This window comes from Anser anser (assembly GCF_964211835.1).
Source record: "Anser anser genome assembly, chromosome: 3".
NCBI lineage: Eukaryota > Metazoa > Chordata > Aves > Anseriformes > Anatidae > Anser > Anser anser.
This window is the reverse complement of record NC_139722.1, coordinates 95,312,393-95,328,388: the sequence shown is the minus strand read 5'-3', so window position 1 is coordinate 95,328,388 and position 15,996 is coordinate 95,312,393. Positions and strand designations below refer to the sequence as shown.

General features: G+C 39.1%; 1 protein-coding gene across 1 annotated transcript in view; it reads right to left on the bottom strand.

The window, feature by feature from the left end:
- Positions 1–381: 381 nt before the first annotated feature.
- LOC310896630 (uncharacterized protein) overlaps positions 382–15,996 on the bottom strand; it is a 108,572-nt gene continuing 92,957 nt past the window's right edge. Inside the window, exons 19-22 of the mRNA XM_083829117.1 lie at positions 15,241–15,404; positions 6,631–6,730; positions 6,138–6,340; positions 382–3,882 (exon numbers count right to left, since the gene is read on the bottom strand). Coding sequence (XP_083685243.1) covers positions 6,230–6,340; positions 6,631–6,730; positions 15,241–15,404 — 375 coding nt within the window. The 3' untranslated portion in view covers positions 382–3,882; positions 6,138–6,229. The remainder of the gene's footprint in view (positions 3,883–6,137; positions 6,341–6,630; positions 6,731–15,240; positions 15,405–15,996) is intronic.

Here is a 15,996-nt window from a genome sequence, read left to right as displayed (position 1 = left end):
TGTTCATATATAAGGTAACATTTATTTTCTAAATCAGTAGACCTTGAACAGCAGTGCTCAGCTGGAACAGGGAAGGGAAGAAACTGCTGAAACGCAGGCCTTTTTGGTTTCAGTAAGGAAAAAAATCATCTTACTTATATGATAACTTCCTATTCTTCCTTACTCAAAATTTATCAGTCAACCTGCTTTTCAGAGCTCTGAACATCTTGATTTGCATTCCTCTTCTCACACTGGAGAGAAACATGAGGATTTTCATTCAGTATTTGGGCAGAACTTACCCAACCTTGGTGCTTCTGTTTCACCATCGAGGCCTCCTCAGTCTCTGGCTGCAAGGTAACATGTGCCTTAGTTTCTTCCTAGCAGAATAGATTGCCCATTCAGTCAAATCATGAAATGCATTTATTTCTAGGGTAGCGCAAATATTGCCATCAAAACTGAAAAAATCCAACATTCTTTCCCAGGTATAGGGGTCATGCAGACTTTTTAAAATAAGGTTCATTAATAATCCTTTGTTGAAAGCATCAGAGTTTGTCCCATCAACACAACCATTGTCATTAGTGACAGTATATTATCCTTCCAGACAGATAATAAAGGGTTCAGTGTGTTAACAAAATTAATTTCTAACATACATGTAACTCATACCTACTTGTTTCAACCAATAATTGAAATTAAAACAGTACATGAAATGTAGAAAAACGAAACACAAAACTATTGCAATCCAAAGTACTTGTGGAGAAAAAAGAAACCCAGTTAAGACTGTCACAATACCCTTGCCTTTGTGTCATTGCACCAGTAGATAAAGCAAGTTGCCCAGAACCTATGTTTCACCAGAATGCATCAACACTGCAATTGAGGCAATCATACATTAGATTTCTGGAAAGTATTGGAAGCCTGTGTTTAGAGCGGGAAGTGAGAACAGGGCTTTCAAAGGGAAGAAGAGAGATGGTCACAACCAACAATTCATCATAACTGAAATTATTCCCAGAAGAACTTCCTGTCCTCAAAAAAATTTGAAAAAAAGTTTTGAAATTCTAGAAATGTGCCATTACAACATTTTTAATACAAAAAGTCTCCTTTTTGTGGTTAAAAGCATCTTCTCCTGATGAAATTTAATTTAGTTTATATTAAAAGTTTTTAAAAAAAAAATAAAAAGGAAAAAAAAGGTCAACATTAAAATGAAGTATGTTTGCTTGTTTCTTAAGTCACTCATATATTCACTGAGCCCCATGCCAGGCCTAAAATTTCAAAATCAACAGAAGCCTTGTGGGATAAGAAAACTGTTTTCTGTATATCCACACAACAAAGGGAACATATTAGCAGTTCAAGTTCTTCCCAGTTTCCTAGCATTGTGGCTCAGAAGTGACCTTTGAGAACTACCTTGGTGAATGGAAACATAGTCTAGACCTCCAAACTTTCAAATGTACAATTATCTCCTTATACCACGTTTTAATATATATAACATATATTATTATACTTTTAAAAGAGAGCTACGCAGATAATCTTTAGGGTACTAAAAATGAGGCGCTCCTTCAACCAAGTCAACACAAAACTCTTCTAGTAGATTCACGAAATTGGTGTTAAACATACACACCCATATTTTATTATGGCCTTTGCCTGACAAAGAAATTAGTCACTGTTGATGCTGAGACTGTTATGACAAACTAGATAAAAAATAAAAAAAATAAAAAAAATAAAAAATAAAGTATACCATATTTGAAAAGCTTAAGAAAAGTCAGGGGCAACTTCCCTTTTGCAGCATCCAGCTTTTCCAATCATCTTTTCTCCAAAGTACAAAACAGAAAAAAATGAAAAAATGAAAAAAGAATGAACTTATTTGAATAAGCACAAGTCATAAATTTATGGAACTTAAGATCAGAAAAGACTGCTTGATAAAGTAATCTGAATTCCCGCATATGACAAGCAGTCAGATTTTACTGGGCTCCCATGCTGTGCTCAGTTCCTAGTATCTGAGAGGCACACACTATGCATTTGGCTAAAGCATGTCTTGGAGACAGCCCTCCAGCTGAGGAATAGTGGAGATATTTAGGCACAATGTGCAAGTATAAAAGAAATGAGCAAGAAAGAGAGTTTGAGAGACTCACAGGGGAAAAAACAAACAAACAAAAAAAACCTATCCATTAACTACAATCTAAAACCCCAAAATCTGTACCTGGAATTATGCATATCCATCCTGGACACTAAACTATCACCTTTCCCTGAAGTAGCTGAAAAGCTATGCCATTATGTTTTGATAAATCTTCTAGCATTAGTTAGGACATCCCAAGTGTAATAGCTATGCTGCCAAACCCACCTTTCTGGGTGGCAGTCATACTGGCACCACAGTAATTTTGTCTTAAGATTAGTTAGATGGTTTAACCATAATGAAGGAATACCTTTTGCGACCGTCCTGGTGATGATGATAATAGAATATGCAATACATATAACTTGAAGTCTTTTTCAGTGTAGGCTACTGGTTTTTTGGTTTTTCTTCTCTTTTAAAATCAGACAATGTTAAAAATTGAAGTTTTAAAGATGATGTTCGAGAGCTACCATGAAATGGCACAGGCTTCTTTCTAAGCATGTAGTCACTAAACTCCTTCTTTCTTTATAGAAAATAAAATACTTCTCAAAGTTGAAGAACTATTGCTGTTCATGCCCAACTGCTCAGTCAGGTATACCTTTCCCAAACTTCCAACTATCCCACTGTGTTTAAATTTTGACAGTGAACAATGCCCAAAGGTGTTGGAAATCTGGGGAAAAAATGGTTTAGCTGTTCTCAACTGGAGGACTGGCTATAGAAAAGGGTTCTTTTTTAATCTGTATGCCAGATCACACTACAAGGAGGAGAAAATTAGTTTAGCTTAGAAATGGTCTACATTAATGAGAAATATCTTAGAATTTCCTGCGTGGATTGCTTTTTATTTCACTGAGTGAATCTTGCATACTTATTTCTCATTGTAATGGCTGAAATATATATCAAGAAAGCAGCAGTATACATGCTTACTTGTTTATATGCTTGTTAATGAACTGAAGTACAATGAGCTCTTTAGTCCTCAAAAAGGCGTTTCTAATATTATAAAATTACAGTGCCCCCTTATGATAGTAAAATGACCATGTAGTGACAGTACCACGTAGAAACTGTATTATAGGTCTGTAATTTCTCAAAATACTTTAGAATAAGCTACCCCCAATCAGGAGTTGCACTCAGATTGTTGCCATGGTCATCACTACATCTGAGGAGTTCTTTGTAAGGGTATTTGTGAAATTATAGATCCATAGCTCTTAAGGCTAGAAAGGACCACATGGAATATCTCATGTTCCCTGCTCTTTAGTACAACCATATAATTTCACCCAGCTGTGTCTCCATTGTTTGCTAAAGCATACCATCCACTCTGTTTGAAGACTTCAAGAAATGGTAAGCTCACTGTTCCTCTTAATAATTTGTTCCAGTGGCTGATAACTTCATTGTTAGCAGCTGAGAAGTTTAATACTAATCTAGGAAGCAACCAAAAAATACTAGGAATATCTCCACCTGTTTAAATGATGGTATTCCAGATAATTAATATCCTTCTAACCAGGTCTGTTCATCATAAAAGCAACAGGGCTTTAAGAATTATTATTTTTTAGTAACCACTACTTTTGTGATTTTTTTCACATTTGTTTCTCATCATTTGAGTTTCTAGAAGCTTATAAAATTTGGAGGCAAATCCCCTTTCTGGTTTCCATCTTCACAGGCCACAATGCTTTCAAACAATGGCCGATACTTTCTTCTGTAGCTTTCCGTGATTTCCATGCAGCCTTTTTTCTTGATAGAATGGAAGCCTTCTTCTCACAATGAAATTATTCCCAGATGGACTCATTGCTGAAAATTCATGAGAACTCCTGCACATGCACAAAAAAGGAATAAAAAATGAGAGTACTTTTTGGGATGCCACAAAACACATTTCCAGATAAATTGATAGTTTGCATTTTTGCAGACCTTTACATCTTCAAAGCATTGGGCATGCATTCATCATCCGAAAAGATTAGTGATATTAAATGCCATAAACATTATTTTTCTAAGGTTCTGCTTCACCATCACTGTCAGGTTTAGCTGCCACAGTTCAAGGGGTGATAAAACTACTATGTATGACTGACAGACTTAGGTTCTGTAGTGCACCCAACTTTGACAAGTACATCGCCAGCAGAATTCTTGGAAATCTCACTCCCTGGTATGGGGTTAGGATACGGAAAGAGTGTGTCGCACGAGGACTGACTGCTACCATATATTAAGACCAGGTGGTCTTAATGGGTGGGCTACAACCCTCTTATCTGCCCTCCCCCTGTACATCTGTACTCACTTTGAAGCTTTACCCTTACAAGGTCTGAGTCCTTTATTAGAAGCTGAGGCTCAGCAGCATAGAGGATTAGCCTTTATTGTCTCACTCATGGCCAGGCCCGTCTGAAGGCCCTTTTTTCTATGGGAGGTGCTTATTGATGGCAGAAGTCCTGTGGAGGGTAATTCCCAGAATATATCCACATATGGCAGTGGACCACAGTGCTGACCGAAACTGACAGCTGAGATGGTCACACTGCACACTGCAGCATTATGCAGAGAAGCTGTTAAGGTCCCCAGAGCACCTCAGCCATGTTTTTATGGCACTTGACCCAACCAAGCCAGCCCTAGCTCAAGTTCACAGTCATCCTGATCCAGACCTACTAACTCAGTGCCCATCTCAGCATGACTGCAGTACCAGCAGTGACAGACAGGCAGGAACTGTCCACAGCAGTTTAGAAACAAATGCAGAAAAATGCTCTAAAGAAAGCAAGAAAGTTCTCACAAGTTTTATATTTATCATCTGTTACACTGACAGAGGAAAGCTCAAGTTTGACTGATTTGATCAAACTAAGCAATTCAAGCATCTTCTACCTAATTTTAGGCCAAAGAAAATCACAGCAATGCAGAAACAGCTGATAAATCAAAAGCAGAAAATTGGGAATTAAAGCTCAGTTCAGGCCTTTCATCTTTATTACCCTTCTTTATGTGCATATGGTAGGTGTTCAACACTTTCCAAGTCTGTACGATACTTCTTGTGCTCGGGAGCTTTAGGGCTGTAGTCTTCTATAAAAAGGCAACCTAACAGTTTCCTGTGGCCGAAAGTTGAATGTGTTATTTGTTACCAGCTTGTTCATGGTTAGAATGAGCCCAAGTCTTGGCTTTAAGTGATCAGACTTACTTCAAAACACTCACTCATGGGGTGAATTCATGTACAGAGAGAATTCTGGCGCAATATTTTATTTCTGACTTATGGCACATGACCTTTTTTTTTCTAAACCAATATTAAAACCAGAAACTATAATATGCCAAATGCAGACTGCATTTTTTGGAAAGCTGATACCAAACGTAACAGTAAATGAACCCTTTTGAAAGGTTAAAGTTGCTTTCATATAAAACTTTTTCTACCAGGAAATGGAAGTGGAATGTTGAACTAAACATTTAACTTGAAAGAACTGCGCACAGATTCCAATGGTTGCATTATCCGTTAAAATAAGAAAAGCAAAAGGGTTTTATGAGCATATATAGCTCTAGTTTCATAAAAAGAATATTATGGTGATGAGGTAAAATGAATCCCAGTATTTTGGATGCTTCTTTTAACCTTCCAACAGCTCCCTCCTTGTGCATTAAGCATTCTAGAGTGAGGTTTCATAGCATGGCTGAATTCATCTAACAGTCCTGCTCCTTACACTTCTCCCTGCATCCTCCCTTCCCTGGCATGCAGGCCTATAGCTTCCCTTCCACCCTCTCTGACTTTCATGTGGCCCTTCAATGAGGCCGTTTGGATTACTAAACCAACACAACACTACCAATTTTTTTATTTTGCTGAGTTAGTTTTCCACCAGCTGGCAAGGTGAACCAGCCCTAGAGGTGACACAGATACCAGAGCTCCTGCAGAAAAAAAAATGGCTGAGAACAGCCCTCCTAGATCTGCTCAATATGCCCAGGAAACCTCAAACCCTTAAAGCACCCATTCTAAATAATGTTACTGCTTCCTACATATACACTTAGAGGACCCACTGGAGGTTGCGGACCTGTTGCACTAGCTTCTGCAAAAAGCTAATGGAAGAAATTAATCATACCAAACAGATTTGCCACTTACAGAGATAACAAAGGGCCAACAGATGCACCATAGGGTGGTTATGCATTCTCAGGAGTAGACACTGCTGGATGAGGGCACACATCTGTGCATCTTCATATTAAGCAATCAAAGAATGCCCTTTTGCTGGATACAATTTTCTGATTGGGGCGGGGGAAGCCGATTTTACACAGTTTCCTTGGCTCAATTTTGATTCCTTCATCATTCTGTTGGAAAGAAAAAAAAAAAAAAAAAAAGCAAGCCACTCAAATGAACTTGGCACACTGAGCTACTGCTGATTTGCCAGATTCCAGTGTCCTCAAGTGTGACACAGCGTTATTATTCAGTGTCCTGTATTTAAAATCAGAAGTGATTTAATCTGGCTTTCTGCCATCCCACTTGCTGACATGTTGACACCATGTAAATAATACATAGCTCTGTGGCCACACTACTTTCATGCCACATGCTGAGAGAAATAGACAACACCTGCTATTATTATTAGCCACATCTTAGATACCTTGGAAATGTGCAAAAGGAACATCAAAATTAATTCAAACATGTTGTGGTCTCCAGCTCCAAACTCCTTCATTAGGACTGAAAAGGAACCCATGCAAGTACTGTAATTAAAAACAGAGATTGCTGATTTACATCTCACACCCTTTTAAAGTCACCATTCTGAGACTGTTGCTAAATAACTGAGTCTGTTGAATGACACAAGAACTTAAACCAGCAAGATATGTCTCTGTACACCACTGAAAAGGCCACCACTTTAGAAGAAGGCTCACAGAGCAACAAAAGCTCAGTTCCACACTGCAAAATTCTAGCTGTGTAATTAATTTCAGACAATGCCTCCCCTGCTAACATTAGCTTGTCTACTTCTACTCTCCTGTTCATGTCAAAATATAAACCTACCAAAGTCATCAGGGCAGACTTATTAAACCAAAGCGAAATTATGGTTTTCACTGGGGAACACTGCAAAGCAAAGATAGCACATCTGATATGTCACCTACTTCCTATAAGAGCTGCTTTTGTCATCTAAATGTCATACACCCTCAGTCATATTGGGAACAAGCAGCAATATATACTGCTTCTCAGAGGACATATAACAACATTGAAATTTGCTGTCTTCATCCATGGTCCCCGACTATTGCTACACACACCCCCTTTTCACAGACTCGTGACAAGAGGAAGTGGATGATTATAGTTTACCTTTTCATAGTGTACACCAGAAGAAAACTTGCTCATCCTCATTTCACTGTGCCTATGCTGTTAGAGGAGGGTCATGATATTTGTCATTCTTGTGAAAACAAACAAGAATAACTATGAAGTCAGAAGAGACAGCAAAATACAACAAATCTGATGAAAAATAAAAGTCAAGTATTTATAGTTCAGAAGCTGGGAAGCCTGCATTGTTGCAGAGAACTCGCCTCAGTCCTCACTCTGTGACCAACACTAGGGAATTACACCTATGTAGGTACACAGTTCCTTACTGACTTTAGATTCCTAAAGCTATAAATAAAAGAATCTCTGGCTCCAAACCTCTACACTTTGCAACCAGATCATCATTTCTCAGGGAAAATCAGATATACAGCTTGAAATGCCTTGCCCAAGTGAATTCCTCTGGAAACTTTGGAAACATGCAAACATAAAAAAGAAAGGGAGGGGTTCTTTTCTGCTCCTATGAGACAGGCAGAGCACAGAGAAATTTAGTTTATTTCTGCTCAAGGATGAATACATTGGACAATATTCTGTACTTGTCCCCATTGTTCAAAAGGATCAGCATTTTGAGTGTCCCAGACTGAGACCAATTCTTTCTGTTTTATCCATTAAGAAGACCAGGAATCTTGTGGTCTCTTTTCAAAGGAATGTCTTTGTCCAGAATCTTGCCTCTGAGATTTTATTTGCAATATGTTATTTAGAAAAGAAAAGAACACTGGAATGACTTCCTGATTTCTTTACTAAATCTGTTCTCAATCTACTTTATTCCAAGCATCTTTATAGACAGTTCCTTACAAGATATTCTACTGTGACGCTCTGTAATTACACACACGCTGGTCAAACTTTCTCTTGACTGGAAAAGGGTTGTACTAACTCCAGTAAATTGAAAGAAAAAACTTGGGGAAAAGAGTAGGTTGGTTGAGAAGATAACTCACTGTTAAAGATGTGATTTCTGTTCTTACAGTTGGTCTGGGTAATGTGAATGCTTCTCACACAGAAGTGAGAAAACCTATCTTGTGAGATTTTGTGCAGTTTTTGTTTTGCCTGGGGTTTGGATTTCACAAGGCTAACTAGATTGCCCTTGTCTAGGAAACCCCGGGGGTAAAGCAGATGGTGTCTGCATGCAAGCTAGAAAGAGTGAAAACTGGAGAAGGGTAGTGGCTGAAAACTAGGGAATAAAAAACACTGAGCTGGACTAGCAGGTAAAATATAAAAAGTTAACAAGAAGTTATGAAGTGGCATAACAAGGGTAATGAAGTGTGCTCACCACAGGCAGAAACATGTTTCGAGAGGAACATCAAATGCGTTTGGACCTTTTTTCTAAAGTTCCTTCAGAACTTCTTTTGGTGAAGTTTTCCCTCTGCCTCCTCAATGGAAGTCTTGTGAGAATACTATTAGCTCCAGAAAATCCCCCCAGATTCTTGTCATGTGATATATACCTATATATAAATAAGTTACTCCAAAAAGGTAAAAAATAGCACAAAAATAGCACAAAAATAGCACAGAAGGAGCACAACTTGCACATTCTTACTAGAAGCCAGCAGCACTGCCTGAATGGTCAACTGTGGTAGCCTGACTTGACTGTTTTCTCTACCAAAATGTCCTATTTAAGTGATATAAAACGTACAGGTAAGTCTTGCCTTTTGTGCAGCTGAATGTGGATCAACACCAAAAGAGCAAAATCTGGTAAACGTGAGCTACTGACAGCAGCAATGAGTCTCTTCGAGAGGAAATGGTGCACTCTTCCTGCCATCGCGGTTTCCTCTCTCGGTGGTGGAGGGGAAGCAACGAGGGAAACAGAGCCTGCCGCATTCAAAAGCAAATGCTTCCAGCACCGAGGCCTTCTTGCACTTTATCTGACATCCATATTTACAAACTCGAGCACATGTGGTTCCAAATAAACGTTCAGAGGGGAAGACAGCTGCTGTGAGGGGCCCAAGCACGGCCTGTTCCCTACGGTGGCTGAGCAGGGGGTGCTGGATGCCGGGCCTGGCCGGTGGGGCAGCAGGCAGAGCTGTGACCCACCAGAGGTGACGTGGGGTGCTGATGGCAGGGAAGTGGTAGCATGAAGCAGGGTAGGGGGGCACATACGTGTATGAGACCAAATAGCGGTCAGAGGCATTTAATTTCCCTGCACGTGTCACTTGCAGAACAATCTCAAACAATATACAAAAGTAGCAGGGTTTTTTACGCAATAACTAATATAGCCCCATCCATACAGCATTTTGAACATTTTCTGTGATACAACAGTACTATTAACATTTCAGTTTTCACATCTAAAGACATGCAGTATTCCACGTGGAGGTGTAATCTTTTCTTGATTGTTTACAATTCCAGTGTTATACCCTCTCTTATCTGTTCACTTTGGCTAATGTGGCTTGATGATTTCACTCTGTGTTTTCCCTTTTCAATTGTATACATCAGATAGCAGATATTTGTACTTCCCTCCCATCGTATGACACATTTTCATAATGCAGAGCGACAACATGGCAGGCTTACTTTTGCAAAGAATTATCCTTGATCTACTCTATGGTATTTTTAGAAGCTAGCATTAATTTTTACAGTATAAATTAGGGAATGCAAGGTGCAGACGGTGCAAATATTAAATTCTGTGTGTTACATTTCTGCAGAAAATTGGTATTCACTCAGTCTGAGGATAATTCATGTCTGAAACAGCCTCTTTAAAACTGTGTTATCTGCTTCATCTCTGTGCTAGCCTGCTCTCTCTGATATGACTGATGCTTTGGAAGACATTGCTGTGAAAGGAGACTACGCTTACAGCAGTGCACTTGAAAGCTAATAAACTGTCATCCATCTTCGATATACAGTATGCGCTGGGATAAACAATGGGGAAACCAGGGGCTTATTGAGGCTGCATTGCAAAGTGAATCAGAATTTCATTGAAAATGTGTTGAGGACACTAGGCTGTAATTTTAAAGGTGTTCAGTGTTACAGATAAAGGTCTACTTAGCTTTCTGTACAGAACTTAAGTACCTGAACTCCACTTCAGCTTAAGGTGAGCACTCTCACACTCCTCAGAACTGCAATAGGCAGCTACTTGCATGCTAAAGGATTACATACCCCAAAAAATCTGGACACTAGTTCTTGATGATCAATAATGTTAGTCTACCAGCTCACTTCAGTCTTGAACACTGCATCGTTGCCTACCTACACACTAGGAGTAGGCCATCACCATCCATCTGAAAATTAACTCAGTAGTAATGAATGAGAAATATCCCTCTTGGCCTCTGTTTGAACCTGTGACATAGTCTGAACAGCTACCCATACCATTATAACCATCCTAGCCCTCCATTCTTACTATCCTGCGTACCTCTAATTAAATGCACAAAAAAATAAATGTTTTCCTGACAGTCTTTCCTCAGGCTTGTTATGAGTGATCTGAGAATGTCCAGAAAACTGCTATGAAAAGATGTTGTGAAACAATTTTTCATTCTAAGAGCTATTTTTGATTACACACACACACACAAATTCACTAATTTCAAGAAAATGCAACAGCAGTCTAAGCTTGGATCGATGTGTCTGGAAACTACAGCAAAGTTTACACGCTCCAGTTACAATAAACAAATTAAAGAATAAAATAGTTACTAATGATATGTTGTGGTTGTTTTTTGTTGTTGTTGTTTGTTTTTTTAAAGGATTTATGCTTTTAAGATTACAACAGTGAAAGATTTAGCAGGCCAAAGTGCCTTCCTTTTCTATTCCAACTAAATCGTACACTATTTGGGGTAGAAATTTGGCATGGAACTCTGCTAGATTATTCCTGCATTGTGTTTGGACTGATTTCTTTATCATTTTTTGATAGATGGACATCTAGCCTATCCCTGAATATCTTCAGTGGTACTGATTCCAAAGCTTCAGTTGGCAGCTGCTTTCCTTGGCTAGGAGTCCTTATATTTATAAATTTTCCCTGATATATAATCCTAATTTTACCCTCACAATGCTTAGGGCTACTTTCCTTTCTTTCCTTCTTTGTTATTAATTAATGAGAATAATTGAACATTGCCTCTCTTTAGTTTCCTTTCTATTGTGAACAATAAAAGACGTCCCTTTAAACTTCCTGGAATTAATGTGATTAATTCTCTAAACATCATACTGTGGGTCTTATTTTGCAAGACTACCATCACTATTCTTCCATATCTCAAGATTCGTCCATTTTTTGTTACAAAAAATATCTAAAACCACCTACAGCTCTTCAGCTCATGACCATAAATGACCATAAGCAACACTGAAGTTCTCCCTTCTCATTAGATATATATTTTTTCATGGATTATTCTCATATAAAAGGTTAGACTAGCTGATTCTGTGGACTCATACAGAAAATGTACAAGTTTCTAGAGCTGAAAAATATCAATGCTGCAAAAAGAATGATGCTCATAGTTGAGACAACAGTTGGAGAAACTAAATCTCATTAGAAAATAAATAAAACAGTAGGTCAGTATCAGTGTTAATGCCACCAAATTGGGAGGCTGCTGTCTCTGTAACCGCTGCAAGACAGTTAAGCAAGGCCAGAGAAGGAGAGATTTGTTTTTAGAGGGAGTAAAGACAATGTGAGAAAAGGAACAGTGGACTATGAATTAGCACAATGAAAAGCTGCAGGAGACGCTTTTAGGAGCTGAAGAAGGGCCTAGAAACTGGCTAAAAAGTTTTGGGGACCTGTTTTTACATTGGAAAGCCATGGAAGATTATGTTAACCATGCCATGCAAAGCAGCGTCACTCAACAGCAGCTCACGGCTGCGGATCCTGGGAGGAAGGGGGTTGAACTGTGTCATGAATGCAGAGAAAGGTGCAGTAAGCCAAGTCCTGTCTTTCCTCTGAACATTTCGTACCTGCTAGCAGTTTTTTCCTCAATATGTGCCTGAGTTTTGTGCATTCCCTCCCAAGGAACCCAGGCTTGTTCCTAGGTGCATTATAGAATCCTGTTCATCTTTCCTGGACAAATTCTATTATGTGCATTAGAACGCACAACTCTTGGTGGACCTAGCCCTCAGAGTTTAACAAAATCACCATAAATCAAAAGAAGTAAGTACCTTATCACTCTGGCAATCCCATCAGACTCCTATTTGTGTCTTTGAACAGCTGGCTTCAAGTGCCCCAATTGGCCATTACAGCTTCAAGGATCAAACAACAGGATGCATGAATGCACACAGAGAGATGGATCACGACAGTATGACTCTGGGAGTCTTTTCTATTAACAGGATGACCACTTGGTTCAGTGTTTGCTCAAGCTTCCGGACACATCTCATCTTCATCAAACATGCTCATATAACTAATGAGAGCTTTACCAGAGCATCTCCCATGTAGACAGTAATCTCATTTCCCAAGACATTCTCACACTACTAACCTGGCATGCATGTTTCTAGGTACCATGTAATCATTTATATTTTGTCAGTAGTTACATAGTATGAAATGTGCCGTGGCCATTCAAATGCTTTTGACTATTTTGCTAGCTAAGTTCCAACCATAAAAAGTAACTCAGACAACTCAAATTATTAAAAAACTGCTTCATCTGGGCATCTGCTACTTGTAGTGATAATTAAATAAGTTGTTTTAAAGTAGGAATGTTGTGGCCACTGAGTAGATAACTCCCAAAAGGCTCAGGTCTGACCTCATTTGCCAGGTAGCTTTTAGCCACTACATCATTTCCTCTGAGCTGTGAACCCTTCAACCCGTGCACATGCATCTGGATCAGCATGTTCAAGTGGTGCTCATTTCTGCATCACACTGTCTCCTATCATCAAGCTGTGGATTACCAAGTTCTTCTTTTTACCATAGGACTGTCGCTTTTAGTACGTGGGAAATGTGGTTCCTTTTTTAAATAAAGGAAGTCTGAGTAATTCTGTAAAGCCACGAAGGCTAAAATCTACATACACATTTATTCCAACAACTTACATCATTTCAGCTTTTGCAGCTCTGACATCCAAAATAACTTCATTAAAATCAAAGTTTGTAGGCAATCAAGCCACTAATTTGCTACTAAGCATTACTACTATATTGCAATGTTCATATTCTATACAAACCCTTTGGCAGCACAGCTTCCAAGTTGAAGAGCCGCTAGATTTAATCTGACTTAGAGAAAAGTTCTACTACGCCCCTTAGGAAACCAACAGATGTATGGGAGATCCATAATCAATTAGCAAGAGGAGATAATGGGACGAGGTGGCCGAGTGGTTAAGGCGATGGACTGCTAATCCATTGTGCTCTGCACGCATGGGTTCGAATCCCATCCTCGTCGGTGCGCAATCATTTAACTATTGGAGAGTGTCCAGAGAAGGGCTACAAAGATGGCGAAGGGCCTAGAGGGGAAGATGCATGAGGAGCAGCTGAGGTCACTTGGCCTGTTCAGCCTGGAAAAGAGGAGGTTGAGGGGAGACCTCCTGGCAGTCTACACCATCCTCACAAGGGGGAGTGGAGGGACAGGCGCCAATCTATTCGCTTTAGTCACCAGTGATAGGACCCAAGGGAATGGTGTCAAGCTGCGACAGGGGAGGTCTGGCTGGACATCAGGAAGAGATTCTTCACTGAGAGGGTTGTCGCACACTGGAACAGGTTCCCCAGGGACGTAGTCACTGCACCAAGTCTGTCGGAGTTTAAGAAGCGTTTGGACTGTGCACTTAGTCACGTGGTCTGAATTTTTGGGTAGACCTGTGTGGTGCCAGGAGTTGGACTCGATGATCCTTACGGGTCCCTTCCAACTCAGGATATTCTATGATTCTATAATCAGCTCATCACTGGTCTGTATACAGATGTATAGATGTTGAATGAGCTACAGGTCCTGGAACAACCTGGCAATACTAACCTCAGCAGAAGATATGGGTGCTAGCATGCAATGCTGCTCTTCACTTACTGACCAGGACACCTTGCAGGGAGGATTATAGTGCTCTGGAGCTGGAACAGACAATCCTCAATTCTTACTTGTTTACTCAGAATCATAGAATCACCTAGGTTGGAAGAAACTTTCAAGATCATCAAGTCCAATCATCAATTTGACCTACAGAGACCCCTCACTAAACGATGTCCCTTAGTGCCACATGCCTGTGTCTCTTAAACAGCTCCAGCAATGAGGAGTGTACCACTTCCCTTGTCAGCCCATTCCCATGCTTAACAACCTTCTCTGTGAAGAAATTAATTTCTGACATCCACTATAAACCTCCCCTGATGCAACTTGAGACCATTAATCTTATATCCTGTGATTGGTATCTAAAGAGCACTCACTCTTACTTCTATACCACATTTCAGGACAGTCAGGACTCTGAAGCCAGAATCGTTTATTGAAGAAAATATGGGAGACTATTAAAATGTTTTTTGAGGTTCAAGGACTATGGACCTTGCCACCTCAAGACCAAAACAGTTAAATATAGTAATATTTCAGGCATCAGCTGCTTTTTTGATGTGGCTTTAAGAATGATGGAAGGTATGTTTTTTAGGTAGATGAGGAATCAGACCAACTAAATTGTCCAAATACTTCCTAATACATCTCTGGAGGATCAAGTTCTGATTTGAATGAAGTGTCACGGAGAATAGAAAACTTGTTAATGTGAATATATAAAGTCAGAAATTTAAGTGAAAGCAATCATTGACAACAGTACTTTGAATTACAAAGCTCTTTATAGCTGGGATTTTAACAGGACTTAGTCTAAACCTAACTCCAAACCATTTAAGTCTATGGTAAAACTACTGACAATTGCAGAGGCAGGCTGAGGCCTCACAGATTTTTTTTTAATTTTTTTTAAGAATCTTTAAGCTTTCACCTCACTGCTTTAAAGCATTTTGCAAACATATACACCTTAGAGGTTTTATATAGCTGGCGAGTAAGCTAAAGCATATGGGGAAGAAATAATTTGTTCCACACCACAGAAGAAATCTGTCAGAGCTAGAATTTGTACTCACAGAACTGTTGCTATTCTGTTCTTCTCTGTGGCATGGGAAAGTCTTCTCATTGAGCTTTCAAGCTCACGGGGCAGAAATGACACTATCAGTGAGTTAAAGCTGTTCGAGTCCTTACTGAAGGAAAGCGTCCATGATAATACTTGTAGGTCTACGGATTTCATTTCCTTAACACAAAACAGAAGATAATGATTTAAAGGATCCATTCAGGCTTAGTCAGTTTTAGTTCTCAATGCACTTCAAGTAGAGACTACAGGAAATGTAAAAAAACAAACAAACATGTTTCATCACATCCTTTTCAACTGTCATGGTTAAATATTTAAGGCAAAAATCAATGGACACAATAGAAGTGGACCAAAACCGCTTCATGTTTGCTTTCTATTTTATGCTGTAGAAATCAAAAAGGCAAATAGATTCTTCTTCCTTAAATGCTTACATTTGCTCTGAAAAAAAACAGTGTATTTAAAACTACACAGCTGATTTTCAGCATGTGACCTCTGACAAATGTCAGTTCTGACCTCTGATAAATGTCAGTTTTTTGGACAAATGAAGAATCTGCATTAAAAACAATATTTTTTTTTTAAAGAATAGGAACAGAAAATAGACAGTGACAAAATGGTGTTGAGGCAGATTTCAGGAAATATATTTTCTCTTCCAATGTTACATTCCAAGATATTTTTAAAGCACAGATATTGAAAACAGATTCCCATACAATTCTTAATCAGTTACAGTAGCCACTGGAGTTAGTGGTTCCTAACA